The 27,585-nt window shown below is 41.8% G+C and overlaps 2 protein-coding genes across 4 annotated transcripts; both read right to left on the bottom strand.

Moving 5' to 3' along the window:
- Positions 1 to 56: 56 nt before the first annotated feature.
- On the bottom strand, positions 57 to 11,510 carry LOC119721394 (prostaglandin reductase 1-like). The gene is made up of 9 exons (XM_038191462.1): positions 11,303 to 11,510; positions 8,120 to 8,165; positions 7,090 to 7,146; positions 5,846 to 6,010; positions 4,768 to 4,885; positions 4,002 to 4,157; positions 3,665 to 3,770; positions 1,836 to 1,954; positions 57 to 998 (listed from the first exon to the last, which is right to left on the bottom strand). Exons 1-9 carry the CDS (start codon positions 11,406 to 11,408, stop codon positions 888 to 890), a joined length of 984 nt encoding a protein of 327 aa, XP_038047390.1. The 5' UTR covers positions 11,409 to 11,510; the 3' UTR covers positions 57 to 887.
- Positions 11,511 to 12,175: 665 nt separating this feature from the next.
- LOC119721412 (prostaglandin reductase 1-like) lies at positions 12,176 to 25,387 on the bottom strand. Of its 3 annotated transcripts, XM_038191487.1 has the most exons (9): positions 25,168 to 25,387; positions 22,548 to 22,593; positions 21,318 to 21,374; positions 20,009 to 20,173; positions 18,723 to 18,840; positions 17,005 to 17,160; positions 16,033 to 16,138; positions 14,860 to 14,978; positions 12,176 to 13,893 (listed from the first exon to the last, which is right to left on the bottom strand). In XM_038191487.1, the coding sequence occupies exons 1-9, from the start codon at positions 25,271 to 25,273 to the stop codon at positions 13,783 to 13,785; spliced, it is 984 nt and encodes a 327-aa protein (XP_038047415.1). In that variant the 5' UTR covers positions 25,274 to 25,387; the 3' UTR covers positions 12,176 to 13,782. The 3 variants fall into 3 exon arrangements, with proteins under 3 accessions (XP_038047415.1, XP_038047423.1, XP_038047432.1); XM_038191495.1 differs by lacking the exons at positions 22,548 to 22,593; positions 25,168 to 25,387 and adding an exon at positions 21,538 to 21,801; XM_038191504.1 differs by lacking the exons at positions 22,548 to 22,593; positions 25,168 to 25,387 and adding an exon at positions 21,593 to 21,801.
- Between the last annotated feature and the right edge of the window lie 2,198 nt (positions 25,388 to 27,585).

Genomic DNA, 27,585 nt, shown 5'->3' with positions numbered 1-27,585 from the left:
TTTAAATTTTAACTCTATATTGAAAACAGCAAAGACGGTAGATCTCGGACGAAAAATACATCATATCTTCATCTCACTTTATTCCTATGAAAACATTAAAACTCTCCCAATGGTGTACTGTATAGGCCCTACATTGTCAAAATGAAGTGAAATTACCGAAAATATGTATTTTGCACTTCACGTCCTTTATATATGATTCTCCCATTTGTGATGTAACTACACCAGATTGTCATTAAACGTGTGCATAGTGAAAAATATTATGCAGCATTAAATCTTTGGTGGCGGAGGAGAACACAGTCTATAGCATTATTGGCTGAGGCCTATGCATGTAGAACTACATGTCACATTCTCCAAGAAAAATAAAATGTTTTATCTAGAATAATAGTTTCATTATACATTGACCGTTATAAAAGCATCTTGATATAGCATTATCTCGTATTTAGACATATCGATGGCATTATGCGTCTTAGATGTATATTCTAATGCCAATTAATCAAAATTAAATTTTGAACAGAACGTCTAAACTACAGATCATTGTATGGTAAATTTACGGCTAGATTACATGAAGAGAGTATGACAAATTTCACATTTAATCTTGGAATAGTTCTTCCACATTATTAAGCCTAAAGCAAACTGAAAACAATGCTAGATTAAGAACAGAAATTAGGAATCAATGTTAGGTTTGGCCCTTCAAGGAACAGGGAACAATGTTGATTCATCTAATCGTGTAAAACCACAAAAGTGAACTTTACATCATTTCCCAAACTCGAGGCAAACTGAAGAAAGACAAAAACGTCTGAAATCACTCCAAAACCATCGTAACTCTATCGCTTATCTTCAGCTTCATTGCAACTGGTTTATTAGTGACGATAGGCCTGTACGACTGCTTAGACCTCAACGATGGCCTTGCCGGTGTTGGCTCCCGAGAACAGCCCCATGAATGCATCGAACATGTTGTCGAATCCCTTGGTGACGTGCTGTTTGTATTTCAACTTTCCCTGAGAGGATCATAAAAAGAAGGAGTTTACAAAACAACAGTTGTAAAACGATGAACGTGAAGACCATTTACGACATACTGATTAGATAATGGCTTATATGTGGTAAACATGGGCGTCGCAAGGGGGGGGGCAGGCCCCCTGGAAAAGCCAAGGGAAAAAAAGGTACCGGTATTAAAGAAAAAAGGTAGGAAAAAAGAAAAAGACTGAAAAAGAAGACGAGGTGCGAAGTCATATTGCGGTTAACTGAATGCACATTTAGCACAATGGCCGTCCTGGGGTGTCAATGGGGTAGTGTGGGCACATGTCCCTCCGCCCACCCTTGAGAAATGATACATTGAGAATATGCTAGAGAAAGTACAAGGATTTGGGGAAATAATGTGCTTTGCCCCGCTCTAGAAAACAATCCTTGCGACGCCCGTTTATTTTAAAACCGCCCATGCACTACTGGATAGCCCATTAGCTGTTAGACGTGAAGTCATCGTCCGCCATGTTACCACTCCAAGAACAATGGAATTATATTGTAAATCAATCTTTCCTCATTAAACAGCAATCATTACATTTGTATGTTATGTATTCATTTTTTAAACAGTAAATATTAAACTATGACTTTACTTCTTTTTAAATTTTTTTTTATTATAATGTACGATGAGAGTGGTTATACTGGTTCCCGTGCCTTTTTTTCGAATCGAGGGATTTGGAACCAGCGCATAACTTCAAATGTGTGTGTATAGCATGCAATGGCCAATGAGCAATCCATATTTTTAAACATGGAGAGCAGTGGTCCGCGTGCTTTAAGGATTTTGAAATCTGGTACCTAGACTCATAAGCCAAACTGACCTCTGTCATCCACTGGACGTGTTCTTTTATCCATTCAGGGAAGCGGTCTTTGTAGGTGCTAATGATGAAACCTTTCATTGTGATCTCCTTGAAGACTAGGGTTCCATGCACAGCGGGTACTACAAGGGAAGTGAAAACAGTATAGGGGAGACTTCCTAATTGGTTTCGCCAATTTTTTAAAAGAGGTATCGCCCTAACACGAGGCCACTCGAGGCGTGGAATAAAATCTACAATGAACACGAAGGAAGCCATGAGCGCTGTGATCCAATGGTAACGGTTATTCCAAAACTGCAACCATGTGGAGACCCTTTTGTTAGCACAAAAAAAGGGGTTTGCCCCGGTGTTTCTGGCAGTGGCTGCAATATGCGCCGCAGCACCCTGTAAACCATTATAAGGTGCTATATAACGGGTCTCATATTTTTCATAAAAACTTTATTTACGTTTCTTTAATAATAGACATATTTTCTAGCGCCTTGAGTACCTAATTGTAGGTAGATACGTGCGCTATATAAGACTCCGGTATTATTATTATTATTACTATTTTTATTGTATAATACGGAACAAAAGAATGTAAAGGTCTCTAAAAGGACATTTCTAAAGGTGTAAAGGTATCTTCAAGGATTTCACGAAATAGATATATTGATTTTACTCAGAAACTAGTAGTTTCCAAGGTGTACTTATGTTTCGCAAATTAAGGTATTTTATGGACATTTTGTCAAAATTTCGACCCAGGAAAGTAATTCTGGTTCAAATGGGAGCGTTTTAAAAATGACGTTCGAACCCTCTGACCTGTTTGTACACGAGAACAAAGCCATGTCTCCACAAGGATACAAATTTCGGGACGGATGTGCGTTCGACTTTTGTGGATTTGAACCATGACCGGGAACATGATGCCTATACCCTTGGGCAAGACATTTTACTACATTATGTTCTCTCCACCCAGGAGTTAATGGTATACCTGTGAGTGTATAGAGACCAACTGGGGCCAATTTCACGGCGCTGTTCAGCACAAAAAATTGCTTAGCACAAAAAGTCAGGCTTAAAAAAGCAGGTTACGAGCCAAAACTCCATGTGATGTATATTGCTCATGATTAGTATTCAGCTGTTGTTTGCTTGGCATGAAAATCACATGGAGTTTTGGCTGGTACCCTGCTTTTATAGGCCAGACTTTTTTTGTGCTGGGCAAATTTTTGTGCTAAGTAGCGCCGTGAAATTGGGCCCAGTTGATTGCACTGATCTCGAGCTGCTACAGAAAAAATGGTGTCATGGCCCGATGAACAGCAGCAGTAGTTGTAAAGCGCTTTTAGACATTTTGTGTAATGCACTGTAAAAGCAGTGGTTGTTATTATCTCTTTATATCTCATCATATTTTTTTTTCAATATTTCGCCTCCGGAATTGCAATAGAAGATAGATATGTTGGAGCCGAGCGAGTATACTCTAAAGTTCGGTAAAGAAGAACCAGTAAGGGCCACTGGGACAAACACCATGGTGATACTGATAAAAAGAGACTTATTAGAAAATCAACAAAGCGTTGGACGCGACGATAAAGCAGGGGAAACGCCAGGTCCTGACCCACCAGACGTCACAGGCAGCAGGCAACAGGTAACACTGGCACCAGCCCAACTGTACTTGCAATATTCCGTCACAGGACGCACATATCAATCCCAGCACGCTATCCATGTACATTCACTCAATGGCCAAAGCACTGTGCAACCTATTGAGATTATTTGTCATTCGGAGTTGCTTTGTACGATAGCATTCACGTAGACCTCCGAGAATTGGATGAGTCTAAGGAATACTGGAAGTGACTAGACATTGGCCTACTTACACATGAGTGGTTTGGTATCGTTGTACGTCGAGATAGCACCGCAGCAAGAGATGCGTCCGAGTCGTGCCATGTTGCTAAGCACGGTGCTGGAAAATTCTCCACCGACCTGTACAAATATGCAACGAAAGTAACAGAAAACGAGCCACATAGTGAGATGCTGGAGGGCGCACTACATGGCCTAGGGTCATAGAGGTGTATTTAGAAACCCTTTGTGTTGAAGTAGGAGATATGACTGCTGCACCAATGTAAGTACATTGGCATTAACGCTTGATAAATTACAAGCTTCAATATGCGCAGGCAACAACTCGGCGCTCTTAAGGGCAAACAGCACACTCACGTTGTCAAAGTAACAGTCAATGCCGTTGGGAGCGACAGACTTCAATGTGGCGTCCAGATCCTTGATGGTCTTGTAGTTGAAGGCTTCGTCGAATCCAAGCTCCTTCAGCCAGGCCACCTTCTCATCCGAGCCGGCGAAGCCGATGACTTTACAACCCTAACGTCAGAAAATTGAAATGAGAATTCAGACCACTGCACCGAATGTCACCGTGTGGCATAGAACAATTATACCGATTATTGTGGTAGTGAAGTTAGTTGGATTAGACGAACCACATTGACAAATTTAAAAGGACTTTGCACATGTATATTCTTCAGGGGTTTTCGTTTATCAAATTCGAGGTTCATCTATCCCTGTCAGACTCTTAAACTGTATCAGATTTGACCGGAAAAAAATATATACAAATTTGCACTCAGAAGAGATGATAAGCAACTCTGACACTATACATTTTCAAGTGTGCTGTTGCAAAGATAAGGCAGATAATAATACTATCGTTATATTGAATCTTAACTGTCAACACACTTTGTGACAATGCAGGCTGAAAAACTAATACTGGGCAGTTACCTACTGAGATTAGCTCACATCATCCATCTAAGGCCTATACTTTTTACAACAGATTATAATAGCTTAATTTATGCTTGCATTGGCAAGTGCAGTTGGCCTATGTTATCACTGCCTGACAATATAATCATCCTCAGCACTTTAGAGAGTCAGTTGAGTAACAGTGCGTGCATTTTGTTGTAAACTCCACACACTAGATCGGACCTACCTTGATTTTGGCTATTTGTCCCACCACGTTACCGACTGCCCCAGCTGCACCGCTGACCACGGCCACCTCACCAGCCTTGGGCGCACAGATATCAACGAAGCCGTAGTTCGCAGTCATGCTACAACATCCATGAAATAGAAAGGGAAAAATGTACCGACATGCTGCATCAGAAAAAAATAGATGGAAACACTTCCACTTGTGTTAACGAGGAATACCAAATCTAACCCAACTCCCTAGCATGATTTACTAGGAACCATACCCATCCTGGCAAATTTTAACACCATATGGGAAACTGCACACAAGTATTTCTGACTTTGATTCTGGAGGTGTGCCAACCCAATGTAAAAGACTGTCAGTTTAGAGGGTACTGTACCCATCCTGACAGATTCCAACAAAGCACGCCGTTGGAGTTTAATGGGTTGAGTTCTGTTAAACAAAAAGGGGTAGATTCCAAGGAGCTTTCAGAGCACATCAATCTCGTGCTTAGCACATAGCGTATGTGCCAAGCAAAAATGGGTTACCAGCTAAGATGTCATGCCATCTCTATGGCTGGCTACTGGTTCCCAACTGATTTTATGCTCAGCACATAACTTATTTATAGTCATATTTTCTTCCCATCAGCTACATCTTTTTTTGGCGCAGGACTACTGGTTCAGCCTACCATACGTACAAACCATCGCTATAGCAAAATAATAATGGACTAAGAGTTAGAGAACCCGGTAACAAATGATTATCTATCTATCGACTCCTGGTACAAATCCCAGCTTTTGGCTGAAGAAGGCCAAGAGGCCGCCCAAGAAGACCCTGGATTGATCAACTGGGCCGACCAAGCGAGAGAGCGTTGAAACCAAGCTGTTCGACGTGGGCACAGGAGGTGTTTTTTCGGCTGAGTGAGTGAGTGACAAGTAATGATTTAGTGCTTATAAATACAGACACACCGCGGAAATTTTCTGTGCTATTAAACGATGTTTAAAAGGACAGAGTGGTGATCATATTTGCAAACAATGCTGTAGTTCAACAGATTTTAAAAAATCGACCCAGTAGATGATGATGTTTGGTAGTCTTTCCTTCTTCTTACCCGGGCATGCCCAGTGTTCCCAATGCCAGAGATAGCGGCACTCCCTTCGGATAAGGCGGGATCTTGATCAGCTCCTTGCCATCGGATACGGAGTGGCTGACCCAGCCAGCCATGGTCAGCACGTTGGTACCGACCGGGAAATCGGCGTTCTTGCTCTCGGTTACCCTAAATCAAACACCAAACGAAATGGTAAAGGAGAGTCCGCCCCCGGCCAACAATCAGACCGGTGTTTCTATTTAAAAGCCATATATTAAACCATTGAAATTACTTTTATTTACTCCTGGATGCACTCTAAAAAGACTGGGTCAGATTGGACCCGAAGTCTAGGTGAATTTTACCAGGTACTTTACGGGTCAAAATGACCCTTTTCCGGGTCAAAATGACACTTTTCCAGGTCAACAAAACACTTTTCCATGTCTTAAAGACACATTTGCTGGTCAAAATGAGACTTTTCCGGGTTGATATGACACTTTCATGGGTCAAAACGACACTTTTCCGTGTCTAAATGACACTTTAGCGGGTCAAAACGACACTTACGCTGGGCCATCATGACACTTTTCCAGGTCAAAATAACACTTTTCCGGGTCAAAATAGCAATTCCCTGGAGTCAATTCCTGGGTCGTTTTGACCCGTAAACCTTGGCAAGGGTGTCGTTTTGACCCGGAAAAGATTGATGTTGAAATAAAGTATCAGGCCAAACAGAACCCGGATATTCCGTCGAATCTGACCCGTGACTTTTGTAGAGTGTCTGATACCAGTCCATGCAGACTACCCCCAGCATAATGCTGGTACCCATTAACTCCTGGGTAAAGAAGCTTGCTTAAGGACATCAACACAATTAGGCCTATGAGTCAAAGTCCTGACCCTCTGCTCACGAGTCACAAATCATAACCACTATAAATTAAGCCACATTCCTGTTCCTTATAAAGAACATGGTACAATTGTTTTAATTTGGTACCACACAAAGACTATGATCCGAACGAATTTTGTCTAAAAGTAATAGATTGTTGGTCTATGTCACATTTAGAAATGTTGGTGTGCTTTAGAGCCGCAGTCCATCATTACTTTTTGCAGCTATCCATAAAGTAACTAACACATTTATTAGTGGAAAAGCTTACTTGGTTTAAAGTTTCACCGTCAATTAAAGGGATACTTGTGCACTGTGTCTTTAGATTGGTCCATAAAGCAATGAACATGCAGAGAAATGTAATAAAAAGAAAATAGCTCTCTCAAGACAAACCTACTTTGCTATCTGCTGGCCGATCATGGTGATCCCTGCTGGAAATCTAGCTGTGTACGGTCTGTCAAAGGATAAGTAATAATTTTTTTCTTCACATTTGCAAATCATTAGGGACATTGTAATGGCAGATGCTACGATACGGGTATATAAATATTTTTTCTGCTGGAGTGGACATCATCATGTTAGTTAATCAGACAAAATGAGCATTGAATATTGAACTATGTTTGCACGTCTGGTGGTGTCTGCCGCCTGCGGTAGTTCTGTCATCGATCCAAAATTACATTTCGGTGAAAGCATTGACGAAGCGAATACCATGGCTGTAAACCCCACTTAGTTGTGAATTCTTTAAGTTCTTAAATACATTTTTTGGCCGTTTTTGTCAAACCCTAAAATCAACCTGTCTTGTTATTTACACTTGAGATAATTTGGTAACTCGTTGTAAGGTAGACCGCCCAGAGTTGTAACGAGTCACTGAGTGTTTCATATAATGGTTATTGCTTTGCCTTCCACAGGAATTTTGAATTGTTTAAATTAGTGGCTGTGGTGGCTCATTTCCAGTCAGCACACGGAATTGGTTTTTAAACGTGTCAATAACTGAAGTGAGTCAGTCACCATGACTACGTATTTACTTGTTATTACACTGCTTCACATCAGTACAATGGGTAATCATGAAACTTTCACCAAATATGTCCAAAATACCAGCCTATAACATACATGTGTATTTCATTTGCACTTGTTTTGATAATTGCGACCTTCTTATATTTTTTTAATTTGAGTCCAGATCATTCTGACTCACCTTGTAGGGTTCACAATATCTTGAAAATAAGAGGGGATAGGTGTAAGGCATCAGGGGCCGCTAAGCACAGAACATATCTTCTTAAGGTAGAGCAGGTTACCAGCTATCAATTGCTTAACTTTGTATACCGCTTCTGACTGGTTCTCAGCCGATTTCTGCTTAAAAATGAAAGTTGCTTAGCGAAAGTTTCTGCTTAGCGGCTCCATGAAATTGGGTCAAGGTGAAACACAACACTCACCTCATATACGGATCCACACTGAGGTAGACTGCTTCCAACAGAACCGCTGTAGGTACAAGCAACCGCAACATTTGTCATAGTATTGTGACAGTAAGATGAACTCTAAATTGGCTTAGTGACTTTTACTAAGGCAATACATGTGTGCTTGGCTGGTTGTATACACTATATTTAAGACCGGTTGGAGTTTGGATGCTGATAATTACCCGAGCCGGTTGCGACGGTAATTATCAGCATCCAGACTCCAACCGGTCTCAAACAGAGTGTTTAATACCGGCCAATCACATATTTATTCCCATTCATAAATACATTTTTTGGTCAAAATAATCAAAAGTTTTCGATCCGAAAGTCAAAACAAGTTAAAAATTATAAATTTCTAACGATTTTTGTTCCACAATTTTAACTCTTGTTTTTTGAAACACCCCTCTAGCTATGATACGGTATGGCCCTCTCGCGAGAAGTCATAAACAACTCCTTATATGGAGATTGGCGCGCGCGTGCGTGATGTAGCGCGCGCGCGCGTGATGTGGCGCTGAACCAAGCTGTGCCGGTGAAGTTGTCAATTTAGGACTATGAAATACTGACTCAAGTATTGCGCATGCCTACATGAGGATTGTGAACGTTTAACCAATAAAACGGTAAAAGGCACCGGATTTCATAGGAGTCCAAATTTCATGCGACAGTGGAAAAGTGTTTAAGACCAACCAGCCAGTCTTTATCAAGTTTAAAACCGGCCACGTGATGGGCTGTTGACCAATAGGAATCGGTTAACTATCTCAGAAATGTATGATTTTTTTTTCAAGGATCTAAATATCTTCAAAACAAAACCCGCAAAACAAACATCTTTTATGGATATATGTATATCAGAAGTGTACAGTGTACATTTCCCTTATAAATTCTTTTTTTGGGTAATCTGATGATTTTTGGGAGAAATTTCCATCCGCAGATGATCACCCCTTTAGTCCTGAAATCCATCGCCATTTAAAAAAAACGGTGCCTACACTCCATTGCAAAATAGAGCGTTTTTAGGGCCACAATATCATCCAAATTTCACAGAAATACAAGCTCACGGTCCTGTGCACGGCTTCCACCCTTATTTAAAAAAAAATACCCCAAGTTCAAGGTCCACAAAATGCTCAAACACTGAAGAATTTTAGGGCATGCAAATCGTGATTTGGCCGGCGAAGGCAATTTCGGACCGATTTACTGGCCTGCCAACCCTATGGACTTTATTGCAAATAGTACTCGAGTGAATAAGCCATTTGCGAGTAACCTACACCCTTTGGGATTTACATTTGAAAAACATCTGGTACACTGACTTGCTCAGAATGCTTGGCACATTTTAACTTTGAATTCTCCAGACCAAAGACACTGTTGCTAATCACATGATTCGGGGCAAGCTCTTGCATAGTTACGTAAGAGACGCTCAGCACCAATACATTGTTCACAATGGGTGAGAATAGCACAAAGACACCAGACCATGCCGGAGCTGGGGGTTGCTAGCATAAGGCTTGCCCCGAATCACGTGATATATAAACAGTGTCTTTGGTCGGGAGAATGCAAAGTTAAAACGTGCAAACCATTGGATTAAGTCAGCATACCAGATTTTATTCAAATTTAACTCGCAAATGGCTTATTTGCACAATCACAGCTTTAGTTGCATAATGTACAAAGCAACTTGGGGAGGAAATTTTCAAAGGGGCAATGCCTTTTCTCTTCTCGCAACGTATGTTAACGAGCCATTGTGCAAATCCGCTTCAAAATATTTGCGATAAGGCTTTCCCGCTTAAAGTATGTGCACCGCAACTAGGCCGAAAATTTGGGACTCTCAATACGGTGTATGAGAGTCCCAAAACGTAGGGTATTGAAAACGTTCCAATTCAAGAAAATAGACTGGCACCTGAAACAACCAGTCCAACAACCCTTCAGTACCGCATCAACTATCTGGCATGCATGTCTGATACTAGTTTCTATTTCTACACATTCCTCCATATTCAGTCACCAGACTAATGACAATGAATGAATAGGTCAGTCTTGTCAAACAGTTGGCCCATGGTTAGACGTACCAGTCTCAGTCTTTAGTCTCATTTTGAAATCACTTGACTTCCCTCTCATCTGCAAAATACTGAAGAAAAGTCTCCTTTAACGACTAATGGAATCAAGTCTTTAAACTGGGTTGCTGAAATACTGAGGACCTTGTCTGTGCCTCATGAACATTTTTTTAAAGAGAATTTTGTCATTTTGCGAGTAAAGTTGGCCTGATTTTGTTATGATTTATTTTTAGCACACCAGGTCCATGTCTGCACCGCAACCATGCCTGGCTAGTGTGAAAGTGACTGTATGTGCACGTGCGGCTGAACTAAATATTTAATTTCTCACACGCAAAAAAAAGATCTCTCGAAACCAACACAAACTAGTAATCAAGACCACACATTCACAACAACTATACTCAAATAGACTAGGCGCGTTTTTAATAAAATCTCGAAGACCGACAGTCGGACATCAGGCGCGGTTCTGGGGGGGGGGGGGGTTTAGCCCTTTTGTCTACCCCCTTAACCCATAAAAAATGGCAGTAGCAAATGTAATAAGGTGACGTCACATGCGAACGGTCTCCCCCTAAAAAAATTGTCGTGAGAATTAGGGGGGCATTTGTACACTATTAGGTAATGTGAATGAGCGTCGGATTTTATCAGCGCTCACCATTGAAAATATGTAGGATTAGGAGCCCCCCCCCCCCTTTTTTTTTGATTTTCAGAGGCAGGCCTACTATCCGGAGAAAAAAAAGGTTCTACATTTCAGCATGCCTCCCTGCTAGTCACCCTAAAATATATATAGGCTCAACCGCGCCTGTCGGACATGGCCTGTATGTGACCTAAAGGGGGTGGGGGGGGGGGGGACAACGAAGAATATTAGAGGGGGGGGGGGGACACACACAATTTCCGGTCCGGCCGGACACTCTTTCCTGTAGGATATTGCCGGTCACGCCGGCGCGCTGCGCGACGGGCGAACAAAAGCTCGTCCGATTACCGACTTGTTTGCAAGTCTACCAAGACCGGATGATTATGTGCAGCCATAGCTCCATGGCGCAGCGCAGCCTGTCACATTAATGAGTGCAATACACAGCTCCCTTGCGGTACACACGTTATCCGCTCTCTGTCACCTATCCATGAACACATAGGAACTTACATCCATCCTTGATTGGCGGAATATCGAACTCCACGATCTTCATGTCGCTCCTCTTGGGCATTCCCTGGAAATGCTTCTCCAGAACCCACTTCTTTCCCTTCGTCATCTTGCTCGATTCAGACACGCTGCGGATCTACTAAAAGGAACCAACCGGTTGCTGATCGGCGTCTAGTGCAAAAGGCGTGAGTGTGGTCGTGACCATTGTTATGTATGGGGCTAGGCGTGCATGCATGCGTGCAACCTTTGAACCACTAGCCTTTGTTCCAGCACCATGTAATAACACCGTGTAATAACCACAGGACCGGATACTGCCCCCGATCATTTGTAATCTGCACAAATCCTGCGAGGGCCTCGAACGAAGGCTAAATTTAGCCAAGCTGAATAGCTTTACGCACTTGTTGATCTTCTAATCACTGAGTCAATGAGCTTATCAAGGCTGAAGGTCGTTTTATGAATCAAACTCGATTAAAATGAAATAACTGCCATTATTGAAATCGCAAAATGTAAACAGAAAAATTGCAGTGTCATGTGTCGAGGGTCAACTCTATTGTGTTCCGTTATTTCAACAGTATAGTAGACAGGTTAAGTTAGTATCGCGTACGGCAACGCGGACTGGAAATATGGAGAACTCGAAATTATTGTAAGGATATTTTTTTAGGGCTGTTAGCTTCTGTGTTTGTATTCCAAAAAAAAATCCGTTATCGAAACCAGTGCAGCTTACAACGATCAACGGGTAAAATAAGCGTTTTATTTTACTCACCCCTAACAACGCACACATGTTGCATTTTGTTATTTCAATTTATTGCTGAAAACGTTAAAGCTAACCCTATGGTGCATATACACTCCGTCAATAATAAAGAGAACATCACGAAATTATGCAACTACACTTTATTGCTGTTTTCATTTGTATGAATATAACTCATACATAAACGGTACACTATTTGAAGCACGCAGGATCTAAACCTAGCTCATAAAAAATAGGACTGGTACCAAACCCCTGTGAAATTCTGTCTAAAAACATCATTCGGAAGAAAACAATTTTTGAAGGTGGTTTTAAAAAGTGTGCCGGCGGGCTCATTTAAAAAAACAAACCAGCGTGTCAGCAACGGAATCCAGTAATTACGAGGCGAATTGTGTATGTTATATTTGTGCTTGTTTTATCAAAATTTGTAGCAGCTACTGAGCTGACACTTCAACAGGTTAGCTGTTATGCACCCTACTTAAAATGTTGGGCAATTGTGTTGCTTCAAACGTGGAGAGGGCACAAAAAGCAAATGATCGCACGTACCGAGTACACAGTGAAATCATGGAGCTATAAAACGTGTTTTATAGCTCCATGGTGAAATATAGTATAAAATATTAAAGTTAATGTCCTTACAATACAAGCACGTACAGTCTTGCAGACAACTCCACTTATACTTTTGAGAAAAAAAATGGCGCAATACTACTTTTAAATGTTAAAACCAAGCTTCATACTTTAAAATAATAGATTTATCTTAAACAAAAGTCGTACCTAAAATAAAGTTGTACAATGTATCTAAACTAATTATTTCATGAGATATCGGCTCAAATACTAACTAAAATAGCATTAGCCTGAATTCTGCATTTCAGACTTTTTTGATGCACTTACACTGTTATGATTCTTATACAAACATCTTGATATTGCATATTTCGATGGCATTTTTCGCCTTCGATGTTCTTCAAATACCAATTAGTTAATAGCCTCTATTTTGAATAGAACTTCAGAACATCAGGCATAAACAGATAATTGCATGACAAAACATTTAAAAACATATAAAGTATAAAACATTTCAGATCGTAACTTGCTATACGGTCTTCCACATTATTAAGCCAAAAGCAAACTAAAAACAATGCTAATTAAAAAAAAAAAGCACTTGGGATCCAAGTTTACTCATCCAACCGTATAAAGCAGGTTAATAGTCAACGGCGGATCTAGGGGCCAACGGGGGCCATGACTTCCCCAAAAACGAAACAATTGTTTTTTAGTGCCGCCGCAAAAAAAAGCAGACACTGCGTATACACCACCCACAAAACTCAACAAAAGCAATACCTCGCCGCGCCCCACCCTTGCTTTTCATATTTAATTTGGGGCGAGGATAATTTGGACCCACTTTTTCAGAGAACAACTTTTTTTTGGTCCCCCAAACAAAATTGTGCTCTGGATCTGGGCTGGTTGATATTTCACAAAACTGGAAACGAAGCGAACTTCATGACGACATTGAAGTTTCATCCTGATGTTCGCCATTACGCTAACGAATTCGCTTCGCGCTGAAATTCGCGTGAAGTATAAACCATCCTTTAAAACCACAAAACTGAACTTCTCAGTACATAATCATCTCGAGCTAAAGTCAAACTTAAAATGAGCAAAAGCTATGAAATAATCGAAAAACTATCGTCACTCTGTCTCTTCCCATCATCAACAATGCAACTGGGTTTAGAAACGACGTAGCCAGGGGTTTTTAGACCTCAACGACGGCCTTACCGGTGTTTGCTCCGGAGAACAGCCCCATGAATGCATCGAACATGTTGTCGAATCCCTTGGTGACGTGCTCTTTGTATTTCAACTTTCCCTGGGAGAAACATAAAAGAGAAGGTAAAAGAGAGGAGCTCACAAAATAGAAGCGATCAAACAATGTCAGCATCATTTTCTGTTCAGATTCGTAATGGCTCGTGTCCTTTTGAGATCATTGTGCTAAAAGTCATGAAAGTAACCTACCAAATTATTATCCAAAGTACTTAACACCCTGTCAATTTGTTCCGTCTGGCTTGTTGTCATTTAGAAGACATTGAAGAAGTGTAGGTGATTCCCAACGATTAGTCAACTGACTGATTTCTTTTTGGAATAAAGAGTGCTATATAACGACGAAATCGTGTTTCGTGATCAGAAAGTTGTGCATGATTTTTAACTTTGTTCTCGAAAAGTGTAATATCCACTGAGCTGAAATTTCAGTGGGTTAGATTTTAAACATTCGTTTTTGGATTTTGAGTAGTGTTATTATCGACAATTAACAAAATACACTTAAATGCAAATGATCCTACATGCCTTGAAGTGTTTTTTTTTTACGATGCCATGCATGGTTTGAACACAATGTCGGTCAACGTATACTATATACACGCTGGTATTGCATGGACTTGAAGTTTGTATACTTCCTGCAATTTACTTGTTAGGAGTTGAAGATAGCACTTAGTCACAAGCAGCAAATTGAAGTCAGAAGCGAGTTCGAGCGAGTGCCATGGTCGATATAGTGGTCGATTCGTGACGTAACCTACGCCTGCGCACTAATAGCAACATGCGAACGTATACTGGCTCCTTGCTTTGTGCTATGATGCTCATGGCTAGTGGTAACCAGAGCGGCTAACGCCCGGAGTTTCCCTAATTTTCCGGGTCAAAATGACCCGGAAAATGAGTCAAAGAAGTGTCCTTTTCGCCCTGAAACGTGTCAGACCCTGAAAAGTGTATCAGGCCAAATATAACCGGATTCTGGGTCAACCTGATTAGGGTCTTCTTTTTTTTTAGAGTTTTTTTTCCAACTGACCTCGTTAATCCACTGGATGTTTCGTTGGATCCATTCGGGGTAGCGGTCACGGTAGCTAACAACTCTGAAGCCTGTCATGGTGATCTCCTTGGAGATTAGAGTACCGTGTATAGCGGGCACTATACAAGAACATGAAAAATAACAAGGATGGCTTACGTCTTAATGTTGCCAGTTCTTAAGTGGTATCGCCCAAACACACGGAAAAGAGCCACTCATTATTATTAGGCCTATGTGTGTATGGGATAAAACAAAATGCAGGAAAGAAGCCATTAGGCCTATGTGTGTATGGGATAAAAAAAAATGCAGGAAAGAAGCCATAGTTAACGGGATTTATTTGTTCACACTTCTTTTGAATCGTGAAAGATTGTAAGTATAGATGTTGCATTAGGGAGAATACAGATCTAGAGATACACTGTTGTGTGGTGTCTTTTAATATGGCTGCTTCGATGTCACGTGTTTGACTAGTGTTTAGAGGGCGCTATAATGGTACTTATCCTACAGACTTATGTAGCTGCAATATTCCATCCATCACATGACGTACAGACCAATCCAAAGACGGCGGCCCCCTCTTGATGGCGAAAACATTGCGCCAGCTATTGTTCAGATATAATCCGTCCTCGGCAGTTGCTGGCACAATGAATGCGCCATCGAAAGGGGCCTCTGTGAATGTACAATGTATGTCTATGGGTGCACACCGGTAAATCCATCCGCCAAGCTCATGAATAAAAGTTATACCCTCAAAATATTCTATATTAGAGAGTTCTGAGCGCCGTAGAATTGGGGAATTGAAGAGATATGGTACTGAACCTCTGGCCCGGACTTGGGGCTTCCAATTCTGAGCATTTCGGATGCTATTGGGCTCGAAAGTGGCGCTTTTTTGCCATGTTGTGGAGGGATCGTTTTTCAAGATGGCTACTTTTCCGCTGTGGGGAAAATAGGGGTCGTCTTCATTGGGTGAGAATATCTCGAAAAGTCAATGGTCAACCCACCAAAAATTGAAAAGAAAACGAAAGATGACATGTTGATCATCATTTTTCTGTGCAGCTTGAATACCTGTGAGAGTTCTGAGTATTTTTAAAAGAATTTTGAAGTATGGGCATTTAGCACTAGTGTCTATGGGAATTTATTTGCACTGTTGCATCCCTATGGAATATTCAGTGCATCCTCACTCACACATGAGTGGCTTGGTGTCGTTGTACACCGATATAGCGCCACAGCAAGCGACACGTCCGAGCCGTGCCATGTTGTTGAGTACGGTGTTGGAAAACTCTCCGCCCACCTGTACAAAATGAAAGTTCATTGTTAGTAATAGAAAGCATCCTCGATGCGCAATAGGGCGCCCTTTAGGGGTTACAGTTCACGATATAGCGCTATACAGGTTATGCCTTGTTGGTAAGTACACTCCGCCGACCTCTACATAGACCTATGCGATGCAAGTTACAGAAGTAACATCCTCGAGATGCCTGAGGGCGAACTACATGTTTATAGGGGTCATATAGCTATGCCTAAGTTAGGGCGAGGACAATTAGTAGATTACAGATGATGACTGAAGCCATTTACGCCTGCGCGCTGCCATATCAACGCGAAAACGCCTCTAGTCAAACCATGGTCATATCACATCGCGCACCCTAACATGAATATTTATCACGCTGTGAGGATCAAAGACACTAGGTTCTCGCAGTGTTTCCCTTTCAATTAAACTTATCCAAACCAACAGAGATATTCGATGAAAATGGAAATAGGTTCGAACCACAGATCTTGCGATCCATAGTTCATTCCAATATCCACTATAGGCCACTGTGGCAGCTCGACGAAAGCCATTTTTTGAAATGCTTTAATGTACATGTATGACTGAGTGACGGCATCGGTGTGACGTCATTGTTATTTCCTTATGAATAAACATCGAACTAGCTGAATAAACATGACTCATTGACGATGTGTGCTGCAGTTAAAAAGACCGCTGCGATATTAGACGAACTAACTGTAGTTCGCACCCGAAGTTGCTCTTTACTTAGAAACTCTGCTGAACTAAACTTCGATTGTTTTACCAAGGTACATCTGGTCATGCATGTTTGATACATCGTAAGCTCCCAGATGCGCAGGCAACAACTTAGCGCCCTTACTAGCGCAAACAGCACAACTCACGTTGTCAAAGTAGCAGTCAATGCCGTTGGGGGCGACCGACTTCAGAGTAGCGTCCAGATCCTTGATGGTCTTGTAGTTGAAGGCTTCGTCGAATCCAAGCTCCTTCAGCCAGGTCACCTTCTCTTCCGAGCCGGCGAAGCCGATGACTTTACAGCCCTAATAGTACGTTGGAAAGAAGAAATTAAGTGTGCGAGTCCCATTTCAAGCTTGAGGGAAACAATAAACAAAGTATATTGTGCAAATTTTTTCAGGATTGGCCAATGCGATACATCTTGTCATTAAAGCCATTTTTCTATGTACAACTCACGGTGAAATTATGTACAGCTTGTTTTACCTGTAGTCAGATTTGACCGTAAAACATGCATACTATCACCCAGCTGACTTTTTTCTCTGCCAAATGCGACTAAAGTTTTCAAAAGTGCGATTACCTAGATAATGTTATACAGAGTGAGTCAAGAAAAGCGGAACCCAAACCCCCAAAATGTATTTCATATTTAAAAAAAAATGTAGCACCCAAAATAATAATGACTGGAAAGCCAATTTCATAAGCTCCTTCAAGATGAAAAAAAAATACTGAAATTGCCCAATACGAATATCACCATTTAAACACAATGACCTTTTAAACGTGTCTCGTCTAAAAAATAAAGCAATTTATTGTGTGTTTTGACTGGAACAACAAAGAAAACGACACAGACTACTTGTTTCAACAACTGCCAACAACAGTAGTACACAATATATGAATAACCTCGGTTAGGCAAACTATATGATTTATAAAATCCACTTTTTTTAAAAGACGGGCTTTCAAAAGGACTTTGGTGAATATTTTTAACTTTTAACTGAGCTTTTCGCTGGTGATGTTTGAAGACAATCGTGACGACGATTCTTGAAATCGCATTTTTGGACGAGACAGGTTTTAGGGTCATTGTGTTTCAATGGTGATATTCTTTGAACGGATTGAGCAATTTCAGTACGCTTTTCATTTAAAAGTAGCTTATGAAATTGGCTTTCCAGTCATTATTATTTTGGGTACTAAATATTTTTTTAAATATGAAATACAATTGTTGGGGTTTGGATTCCGCTTTTTTTGACTCCCCTTGTACCTTTATAAAGAACAGTGCTTTTCAGTACACCAAGTGAACATGCAGGTCAAGAACAAATTACATGAACAAGTTATACTCAGATCAGACACTTACGTCAAAATAATAGTCTCTGATTTCAAGTTTGTATTGCCAAGAGCACATTTTCCTCACGATGCAGTTTATATAGAAGGAACAAATGATCTTTCCACTCTGTGTACATATTTTTATCGTTTGAGGTAACAAAATTGCTCAAATCTAAAGTAGGGGGCATAACTACTAACCTGTTGAAATTTCGGCTCACTAGATGCTAGGCATTTTGATTAAACAGAGAAAACGTGTACGCTCGATGTTTAGGGAATCGTTCCCGTTGCTAACGCACGTACAATATTATGCCCGTTGGCACACTTTTAAAAATCACGCGCAATAGTTGTTTTTTTTTCTCGATCGAAGCCAATTCTGATGGAATAATTTCACAGGGTATTTGGTACCACCCCTATCTACACTTCGAGAAGGTGTTTGCTCTTTAAATAGGTAGGTCCGTTTCCGGGTAACTGCAAATGATCCTACCTTTAAACAAGTTAAATGAGACAAAAACTGCGATTGATCTTTTTTAGGTTTAACCTTCGAAGGTAGACCTACCTTGAATTTGGCTATTTGTCCCACCGCGTTACCGACTGCCCCGGCTGCACCGCTGACTACGACCACCTCACCAACCTTGGGCGCACAGATATCAACCAAACCGTAATTGGCTGTCATACTGCAGAATAAAAAAAAATGTAAAACAATTAACGAAGTACGAACAAGGAAATCCAAATCTTTACAAACAGCAAATCACATGAAGCTGCGAAAGCACAGAATTGTCACCAATCAAAATGCCACGCCATCTCTATGGCCGGTGACTGGTTCTCAACAGATTTGTTTTGCTCAGCACATAAATTTGCTCCCATCAGCTACATTGCTTGGGCCCAGAGCCAATTTAAGGTTCTGCTTGTATCGTCAGCACGGGATCTTATAAAGCAAAGTTAATGAAAACATTTTACAGTTTATTATTGTAACGAATTCTGGCTTGTTCGCAGAATTTCTTTGCTAACCCTGTAAGCACAGAGTGGTGATGTAAAATCAAGAATGGACCGTTCCGGTGTCATGTCATAATTATGAAAATTGGACTCTAAATGAAAATCGGACTCTAGATTAAAATCTGACTACTTTACCCACAGGGTGCCACCAAAAAGTTTACACTGTTCATACGCAGAGTTCTCAAAATTGGGGACTCCTGTTGAAATTGTTATATGATATTCCTAAACTACAATATCTTGATGGCATATGATGAAAACGGCGTCGAAAATAAAGGCTTAGGTAATAAATGGCGGACATTTACAGACAAATTGTCAAAAGCCTGTCTGTACACACGTGCGTTATTAATAACACACGTGTGGACACCCAGCTTTTGACCATTTTTTTTTTAATGTAAACGGTCGTCATTTCTTAATTTAGCCTTTACTTTCAATGCCGTCTTTACCATATACCATTGAGATATTGTAGTTTAGGAATATTTAAAAAAACTATCAGCATGTCTACCCAATTTTGAGAAATTTGCGTTTGAAAAAAAGGTGTAAACCTTTTTTTGGACCACCCTGTATAATTGAATAAACCCTCTCACGTGACCGGTCACTCTCCTAATTATCATACTTAGGTGTGCGATTCTACCAATGAGTCCGTATTTCATGGATTCCTATACATTCACGCTACACCGGACTGGGTTATAAGCCCCGCCCACTTTCCGTTTACAGTCACTGAGTTCGACTGAGCTAACATGCATCACCTGACCGAAAGTCGTGATCTAAATGGCCAATGCATTCTGTTTGATTGACAGGCAAGAATTATGGTCAATTCCGTGGTTAGCAGAACCAGTTGCTTCTTCTTACCCGGGCATGCCCAGAGTTCCCAAGGCCAGAGATAGCGGCACTCCCTTTGGATATGGCGGTATCTTGGTCAGATTCTTCCCGTCAGACACGGAGTGGCTGACCCAGCCAGCGTGGGTCAGCACGTTGGTACCGAGCGGGAACTCGGTGTTCTTGCTCTCGATTACCCTAAATCAAATACCAAGCAAAATGGTAAACAAAAGGAAAGTCAGCCACCACTCAACTAGGATCATTAGACCGGTGTTTTTAGGCCGACATGAAACGACTGCAAATAGTTTTATTTCCTCCTGGATGCACTCTAAAAAATCCGGGTCAAATTGGACCCGGCATCTAGGTGTATTTGACCAGATGCTTTTAAGCGTCCAAATAATATTTTTTAGAATCAAATTGACAATTACCTTGATCATTTTCAGGATCAGTTGTACCCAAAAACCTTAATTGGCCAAGGTGTCATTTTGACCCGGAAACCTTGGCCAAGGTGTCGTTCTAACTCTGAAACCTGGCCAAGGTGCCCGTTTTGACTTGGAAACGCCTCGGCCAAGGTGTCGTTTTGACCCGGAAACTTTGGCAAAGGTGTGATTTTGACCCAGAAACCTTAGCCAAGGTGTCGTTCGGACTCGGAAACGCCTCGGCCAAGGTGTCGTTTTGACCCGGAAACTTTGGCCAAGGTGTGATTTTGACCCAGAAACCTTAGCAAAGGTGTCGTTCGGACTCGGAAACCTTGGCCAATGCGTTATTTTGACCCGGGAAAGTGTCATTTTGACCCTGAAAAGTAAGTCAGGTCCAACAGAACCCGGACATTCCGGTCACGTCCATCTGACTAGGGACTTTTGAGAGTATGGGATATCAGACCATCGGAGATTACTCCAGCATAATGCCAGTAACCAGTAACTTCCTGGTAAATTATCTTGCTTAAGGATGTCAACAAACTGATGACCAGCAGCAGGATCCAAAATCCTGACCCTCTGATCACGAGTTACAAACCCTAACCACTTGTAGGCAACATTCCCGTCCTTGAAAGGAACATGGGACATTTATTATTTGCTATCACAGAAAGAATCCAAATGAATTGTCTCAAAATATAAGATGGTTAGTCTGATATGTCACAGTTGGAAAGTTTGTTGTGCTTTAAAGAGGTCGGCGTGGCACATGGCGTCAATGGTGCGCATATCAAAAATGACCCCGTCGACGTCTTTTTTTCATCGTTAATTAAGGGGATATTTGTGCACGGGGTCCTTAGAATGGTCCATAAAGCTATGAACATGTAAACGAATGTAATAACAACAAAATAGCTCTCTCAAGACAAACCTACCTTGCTATTTGCTCGCCGATCATGGTGATCCCTTCTGGCATTGTAGCTGTGTACGGCCTATCAAATAGATAAGTAACATTTTTCTCATTTGCAAACCATTAGGGACATCTTGTAATGGCAGATCATTACGATAAGGGTAGTTTTTGTTCTGCTGGAGTGGAAATGATCATGTTAATTAATCAGACCACATGTACTCCAAAATGAGCGGTGAACATTCAACCATGTTTGCGCCTTTTGATAGTGTCTGCCACACGAGGTGTAGGGTGTAGGCCTACGGTCTTAGTAGTCCTGGTGGTGTAACGGACGTCCTAGCTAGCAGATGTAGGACTCCGCCGGAGCAATGCTGGACCACTGCCGGAGCCCCTTGTCTCACTGTAAACTCTGTATGAACTCTATTGTTGAAGCTCCGGAACACGTCCCGCTCTATCAGGAGATTTTCTCAAGTGGGGTTCTTTGTTCAGTATTCGCCCTGTTCACGCTTCCGCCAAAGGCATGCATGCACAGCCTCGATCTGGCAAGTTTACACAATGAAAATAACCGGTTCAGTGATTCCCGTGTCGGGGTTCAGATCACAAAACCGGCTATTTTCATTGTGTAAACTTGCCAGATCAAGGCTCTGCGTGCCTTTGGCGGAGCGTGAAAAAAGCGAATTGGCAGGAAGGGTTGACCAGACGCCAATGCCAGGCTTCAGCGGGTAAATGTTATACATTGTATCAAAGTTGTTGTCCAGACGACCGCCAGGGGCAGACGGAATACTGAGTTCCATGAGTACCGGTAGGCATCGAGGGGCATTAGTGTGTCTCACATTGCATAAAAGTGAGTGCGCTTCTTTCCCGTTTGCGTTTGGCCAACCGAACAAACAAGGACCCGGCATAGGCGTCAGTTACAGTGCGCACACCACAGGCCTATTCAGGGAAGTTTGTAACGAGGTATAAGGTAGCCTACTGGTACAAAGATACTGGACTCCCTCGATGTACTTTAGGGCAAAATCTTTATAAACCAGAATAGGACTAGGTGCAAGACATCAGGGAGCTGTAAGCACAGAATAATTGCTAAGCACATAAAATGTCTGCTTAGGAAGAGCAGGATACCAGCCCCCAACACACTTAACTTTGTATACCGCATGTGACTGGTTCTCAGCCGATTTCTGCTTAGCAATGAAATTTGCTTAGCAAAAGTTTCTGCCTAGCGGCTCCATGAAATTGGGTCAAGGTGAAACACAACACTCACCTCATATACGGATCCAAACTGAGGTAGACTGCTTCCAACAGAACCGCTGTAGGTACAAGCAACCGCAACATGTCATAGTATGATAGTAAGATGAACTTTAACTGGGTTTAGTGACTTTTACTGTTATTTTAAAGATCTTAATGTAGGGAACCGTGCCTGAGCAAGGGCGACCTCTTTAGTCCTTTCCAATATTATTATGCAGATGACGTATCTGATTTGCATGTTTCTATATGAAACATTACGTTGTTGGTGACCTTTGTGCTTCCACGCAAGGACGGTTGACATTCTTCTTCAACAACATGAGAAGCTAGTTCTTAGGTCCATCTTTCACAATTTAATTAGGAATTATTATTGTATAATTGTATGGTTCCCATTCAATTATTTTATACATGTAATTCCAAGATTATTGCTTGTAGTTTCATTGCCTGGTTAAACATTTGTCGAGGTGTTTGCTCTAGCGTATAAATATGCAGACGAGTGATTAGTCAGCACCAGAGGTGGCAGCAAGTCATTTTTTGCAAGTCCAAGTCAAGTCACAAGTCATTGTTTGCAAGTCCAAGTCAAGTCACAAGTCATTAGGTCCAGTCACAAGTCAAGTCACAAGTCATTAGGTCCAGTCACAAGTCAAGTCACAAGTCATTAGGTCCAGTCACAAGTCAAAGCACAAATCATTTGGTCTAAACACAAGTCAAGTCACAAGTATCTTTGTCCAAGAACACGTCAAGTTGCACATTATTTTGTCCAGCTGTAATAAGCTAAAAGAACCTGGCGTCAACTTACGAGTTATTTTGAACATGCCTCCTTAATTCCCCCTTTTCAATGTGTTGCTAATACTATTCTTGTAGTTTATCACATATCTGTCGGATATTAGCCCTTTGTATACTTTAATAAATTTACTTAACACTGTAGAAATAAATGTTGAGATGACATGAAAAAAAGACTTCACTCACTCGATTACATGTAGTATACTAACACTTTATTGTTCAATTTTCATGTATACTAAACGCCTACCAATGGGTTAGGCTATCCGGTATTTTACATGCAATTGACAAAGGGCTGCTTTCTTTTCATGAAAGGTTCCTTTCAAAGTTTGTTCAACCATTACATTAAGCAAGAGACTTGGTCATTGAAAACTGTGTAGTTTGTTGTGACAGTCTTATTGAAAACTTTTGAAACTATTGGGAACTATTCATTTTACTGGATTTAGCGTCTGACTTGGGTTGGTAACAAGTCATTTTTTGCAATCCCAAGTCAAGTCACAAGTCATTGTTTGCAATCCAAGTCAAGTCACAAGTCAAAGCTGGTATTTACAAGTCAAGTCACAAGTCACAAAAATAGCGACTCGAGTCCGACTCGAGTCCAAGTCACATGACTCGAGTCAGCAACTCTGGTCAGCACCTCCAGATTGTATACTTTTCTCGGTCTTTTTCTGGAAGATTCTTCAATTAAGCACATCACAACCACATTTCTGTCTCGCTTTTCATCGTTTTCGTGCGCCAGCATGGCTTTGCCATGACGGCCATGTGTCCTGCGGGGTAGAGCATTTTCCTAAGAAACCCCCATATTTAAGTGTTATTTGTAGGAATTATGACAGAAAGTGAATTTTGTTTAACGTAAAAGTCTCTCACGTGTTTGTGACATGCTGCATGGCCAGTGCGTGAAGTACAGATACCATGTATTATGTACAGTGTGTATTGTGTACAATCATAATGTGTGCCCTTCTATACCGAGCTTGGATCGTCATCGTCATCAATACTCGCCATTCACCAATCACAAGCCTAGAAATCCATGTGCAAAGATGGCGGTTGTACCGTTTCAGTCTGCCGGTAGTCTGTGACGAAAACCTTGCGCCCTAACCCAGCTAGACAAAATTGTGAGTATAAAGGTGCATTTCATGTCGAATATGAAGTAACCTGTTTGTCTAGTGAAAATTTGGGCTGTGGGCACACACAAAATTTTCTATCGCGATTATTTCCTTTTTTGAACCAAAATTCGTCCCAAAATGTCTCATTTTAATCGATACAAAATCTCATTCAAACTTCAACAGTTTGAAAGATATACTCTTCATCTGTGATTTTATATCAACAAAGTGATCATACATGCCAAAAAAGCCGAGTATTTTATACATTCCACAGGCTATTCCAGCTCATTAAATATGCAAGGCGAGGTCACGCACGGGAATTTATGAATACGTTGCAAAGAAACTAAGCACTTTCGCGTGCACTGCGGACTGGCTGTGTACAATCATAATGTGTGCACTTCTATACCGAGCTTATTCCAGGCAATGAGGGTTTGTTCATTCTGGTACATTTTGGAGTTGGAGTAAATAAAAGTGCCAATCGTCTGTTAACTAAAGTCAGCTTCTCAGAGTGACCTTCATTTTGGGTCTGCTTCTCATTCTTTTCTGCCCCTGGTGCTCGTCCTCTTTAACTAGAGGGCCGGCCTCCTTGTTGCCGTCCCACTACATTCATATCATTAATATCGTTCGGCGTGCTAGTGATCATAGTGATATTCGGTACACTACCAACTATATGTCATTGTGTTCAGTGCATGGTTGACTGGGTGCAACACACATCCCTTAATTCCCTGTGTTACCCTTGAACATCATATGTGAACTTACAGCCGTCCTTGATCGGCGGTATATCGAACTCAACGATCTTCATGTCGCTCCTCTTGGGCATTCCCTGGAAATGCTTCTCCAGAACCCACTTCTTTCCCTTCGTCATCTTGCTCGATTCGGACACGCTGCAGATCTACTCAAAGGACGAACCGAATGTTGATATGCGTCTAGTCCGAACGGCGCGGAGTTGGTTATGGCGATTGGCACCAAAAAGCGTGCATACAACCCTCGAACCGCTAGCCTTAGTTCCAGACGTGCTGATCAGCACCGTGCAGTTACCTTATGACCAGATTCTCAGTACCACGGCTCTTTTGTAATCTGCACAAAACGTGCAGTGCCTCGAACGAAGGCTATTTTCCAGCGCAGCGGAATAATGAAAACGCTCATGTTTCTCCATTATCACACAGTCAATGGGTGTATTGACAATGTTACCGAGGTCAATGTCTATGAATCAAACATGAAATGATTGGCATCAGGCTTGAAATCGCGAACTGTAAACAGAAAAATGCAGTACGTGTCATGTGTCGAAAGTGGATTCAATATGTTCTGTGATATATCAACCATCAAAACAATGTTTTTTCAATATTTTTTTATTGCAGGGAGATACTGCATAGTCACCTAACAGTTTTATGAATCAAAAAGCGTTGGTCGAGCCGTTCAAATAAAATGATTGGTAGAGTTGAAATCGCAACACGTAAACAGAAAAATTGCAGTGTCATGGATCAAGATTCAATTCCATATTTCTTGTTCTTAGAAATAATTATAAGACTTCACAAACCTAAATACTATCAATGGTGTTTTAATAGTTTATAGGAAGAAATAACATATTCACCGACCAATTTGTCTTTGTGTCTGTAATAAAATATCCGCTGCAAAATCAGTATCCTGTGGTACAGTTATTGGCCTCATTACTTTCCTTTATAAAGGATTAATAAATACCTTAGAAGGTTGATGGTTTCTGATTGGTTGAAAAACGATCACGTGGCCGGGCATTAACGGTGATAAAGACCGGCTTCAAAGAACAAGCGAAAAAAATGGCCCCTGAACCAGCATTGATCCAGCCCCATGGAAGGCAATGATTGGCCAAATTTACAACACTCCTACGGCAGCTTGTAACAATACAGCACTGCACATGCGCTCAACCACCATCGCGTATGGTGTACTATAAAGGACACTTATCTGTTATCGTCGTGCGTGTGGGGAGCTCCGTCGTGCCTGTGAGCAGGTCCGTCGTATTTGTGGAGTGGTCCGTCGTGTTTGTGAGCAGAGCATCGTGTGTGTGAGTAAAACTGTCGTGCCTGTGAGTAAAACCGTCGTGCCTGTGAGTAAAACAGTCGTGCCTGTGAGTAAAGATTTACTCACAGGCACGACGGTTTTACTCACAAACTCGACGGACCTCCCCACACACACGACGGACCTGCTCACAGGCACGACGGACCTTCCCACACGCACGACGCTCTGCTCACAAACACGACGGACCTCCCCACACTTACGACGGATCCCCCCCCCCCCACACGCACGACGGACCTGCTTACAGGCACGACGGTTTTACTCACACGCACGACGCTCTGCTCACAAACACGACGGACCTCTCCACAAACACGACGGACCTGCTTACAGGCACGACGGAGCTCCCCACACGCACGACGCTCTGCTCACAAACACGACGGACCTCTCCACAAACACGATGGACCTACTTACAGGCACTACGGAGCTCCCCACACGCACAACGCTCTGGTCACAAACACGACGGACCTTTCCACGACGCACAACGATAACAGATAAGTGTCCTTTATAGTACACCATAATCGCGTGAAGACTTACGCGCGCGTCACAAAACAGTTACTATGGGTCCGCGCGCGTAAGGAAGTTTTCAAACGTACGACATCGTACGCGGCGCGTACAGCAGTGTACTGAGGATGTTAACGACGAAAGTGTGGATCTGCGATTTACTTTCTGTAAACACTCAACCTCGTTCCCCATGGGTACGATCGTGCTGCTCCATGTTGTTTCCCATCATGCCTTGCGCGATCTTAGTGTAAAGAACGCGCACGCGCCCATGGAGTCGAGGCTGGTAAACACTTTACCCACTGACATATTTACCTTTCCTAAACCGAGCATCTTTGTAATTCTGGACACAAGGAATAATGTAACCGAAGTTTCAGCTTCCTCCATCAGGTAAAATATGAACAAAATTGTTGTAATTTGTTTCGCTACGGCACGGAGCAGAAGTTCATAACATGGACGTTTTTATGCAATGATGAAGACGTCGTCGCGTCCAGCGCAGGCTGGGCCCGGCCGGCTAGGGTACAACGCATATTGAAGAGACAGGGTACCACGCATAAGCTAAAATATGGCCCATGAACATGAACACAAAATATCGCCGACAAAAGAGTCCCAAAATTGGAGCATTTTAAC

This window comes from Patiria miniata, unplaced genomic scaffold (genome assembly GCF_015706575.1).
Source record: "Patiria miniata isolate m_02_andy unplaced genomic scaffold, ASM1570657v1 HiC_scaffold_1, whole genome shotgun sequence".
Taxonomy (NCBI): domain Eukaryota; kingdom Metazoa; phylum Echinodermata; class Asteroidea; order Valvatida; family Asterinidae; genus Patiria; species Patiria miniata.
The sequence above is the reverse complement of the archived record's forward strand: the minus strand, read 5'-3'. Positions and strand labels throughout refer to the sequence as shown.

Excerpts from the sequence above, each read along its gene's own strand:
- LOC119721394 (XM_038191462.1), bottom strand. The coding sequence starts at position 11,408 with ATGACGAAGGGAAAGAAGTGGGTTCTGGAGAAGCATTTCCAGGGAATG. Across the intron at positions 4,886-5,845 it reads GGAACACTGGGCATGCCCGG|CATGACTGCGAACTACGGCT; the intron begins GTAAGAAGAAGG and ends TGGATGTTGTAG. Across the intron at positions 3,771-4,001 it reads TTGACTGTTACTTTGACAAC|GTCGGTGGAGAATTTTCCAG; the intron begins GTGAGTGTGCTG and ends ATATTTGTACAG.
- LOC119721412 (XM_038191487.1), bottom strand. The coding sequence starts at position 25,273 with ATGACGAAGGGAAAGAAGTGGGTTCTGGAGAAGCATTTCCAGGGAATG. Across the intron at positions 21,375-22,547 it reads AGTTTGGATCCGTATATGAG|GCCGTACACAGCTACAATGC; the intron begins GTGAGTGTTGTG and ends TCTATTTGATAG. Across the intron at positions 20,174-21,317 it reads ATCGGCGAGCAAATAGCAAG|GGTAATCGAGAGCAAGAACA; the intron begins GTAGGTTTGTCT and ends TATTTGATTTAG.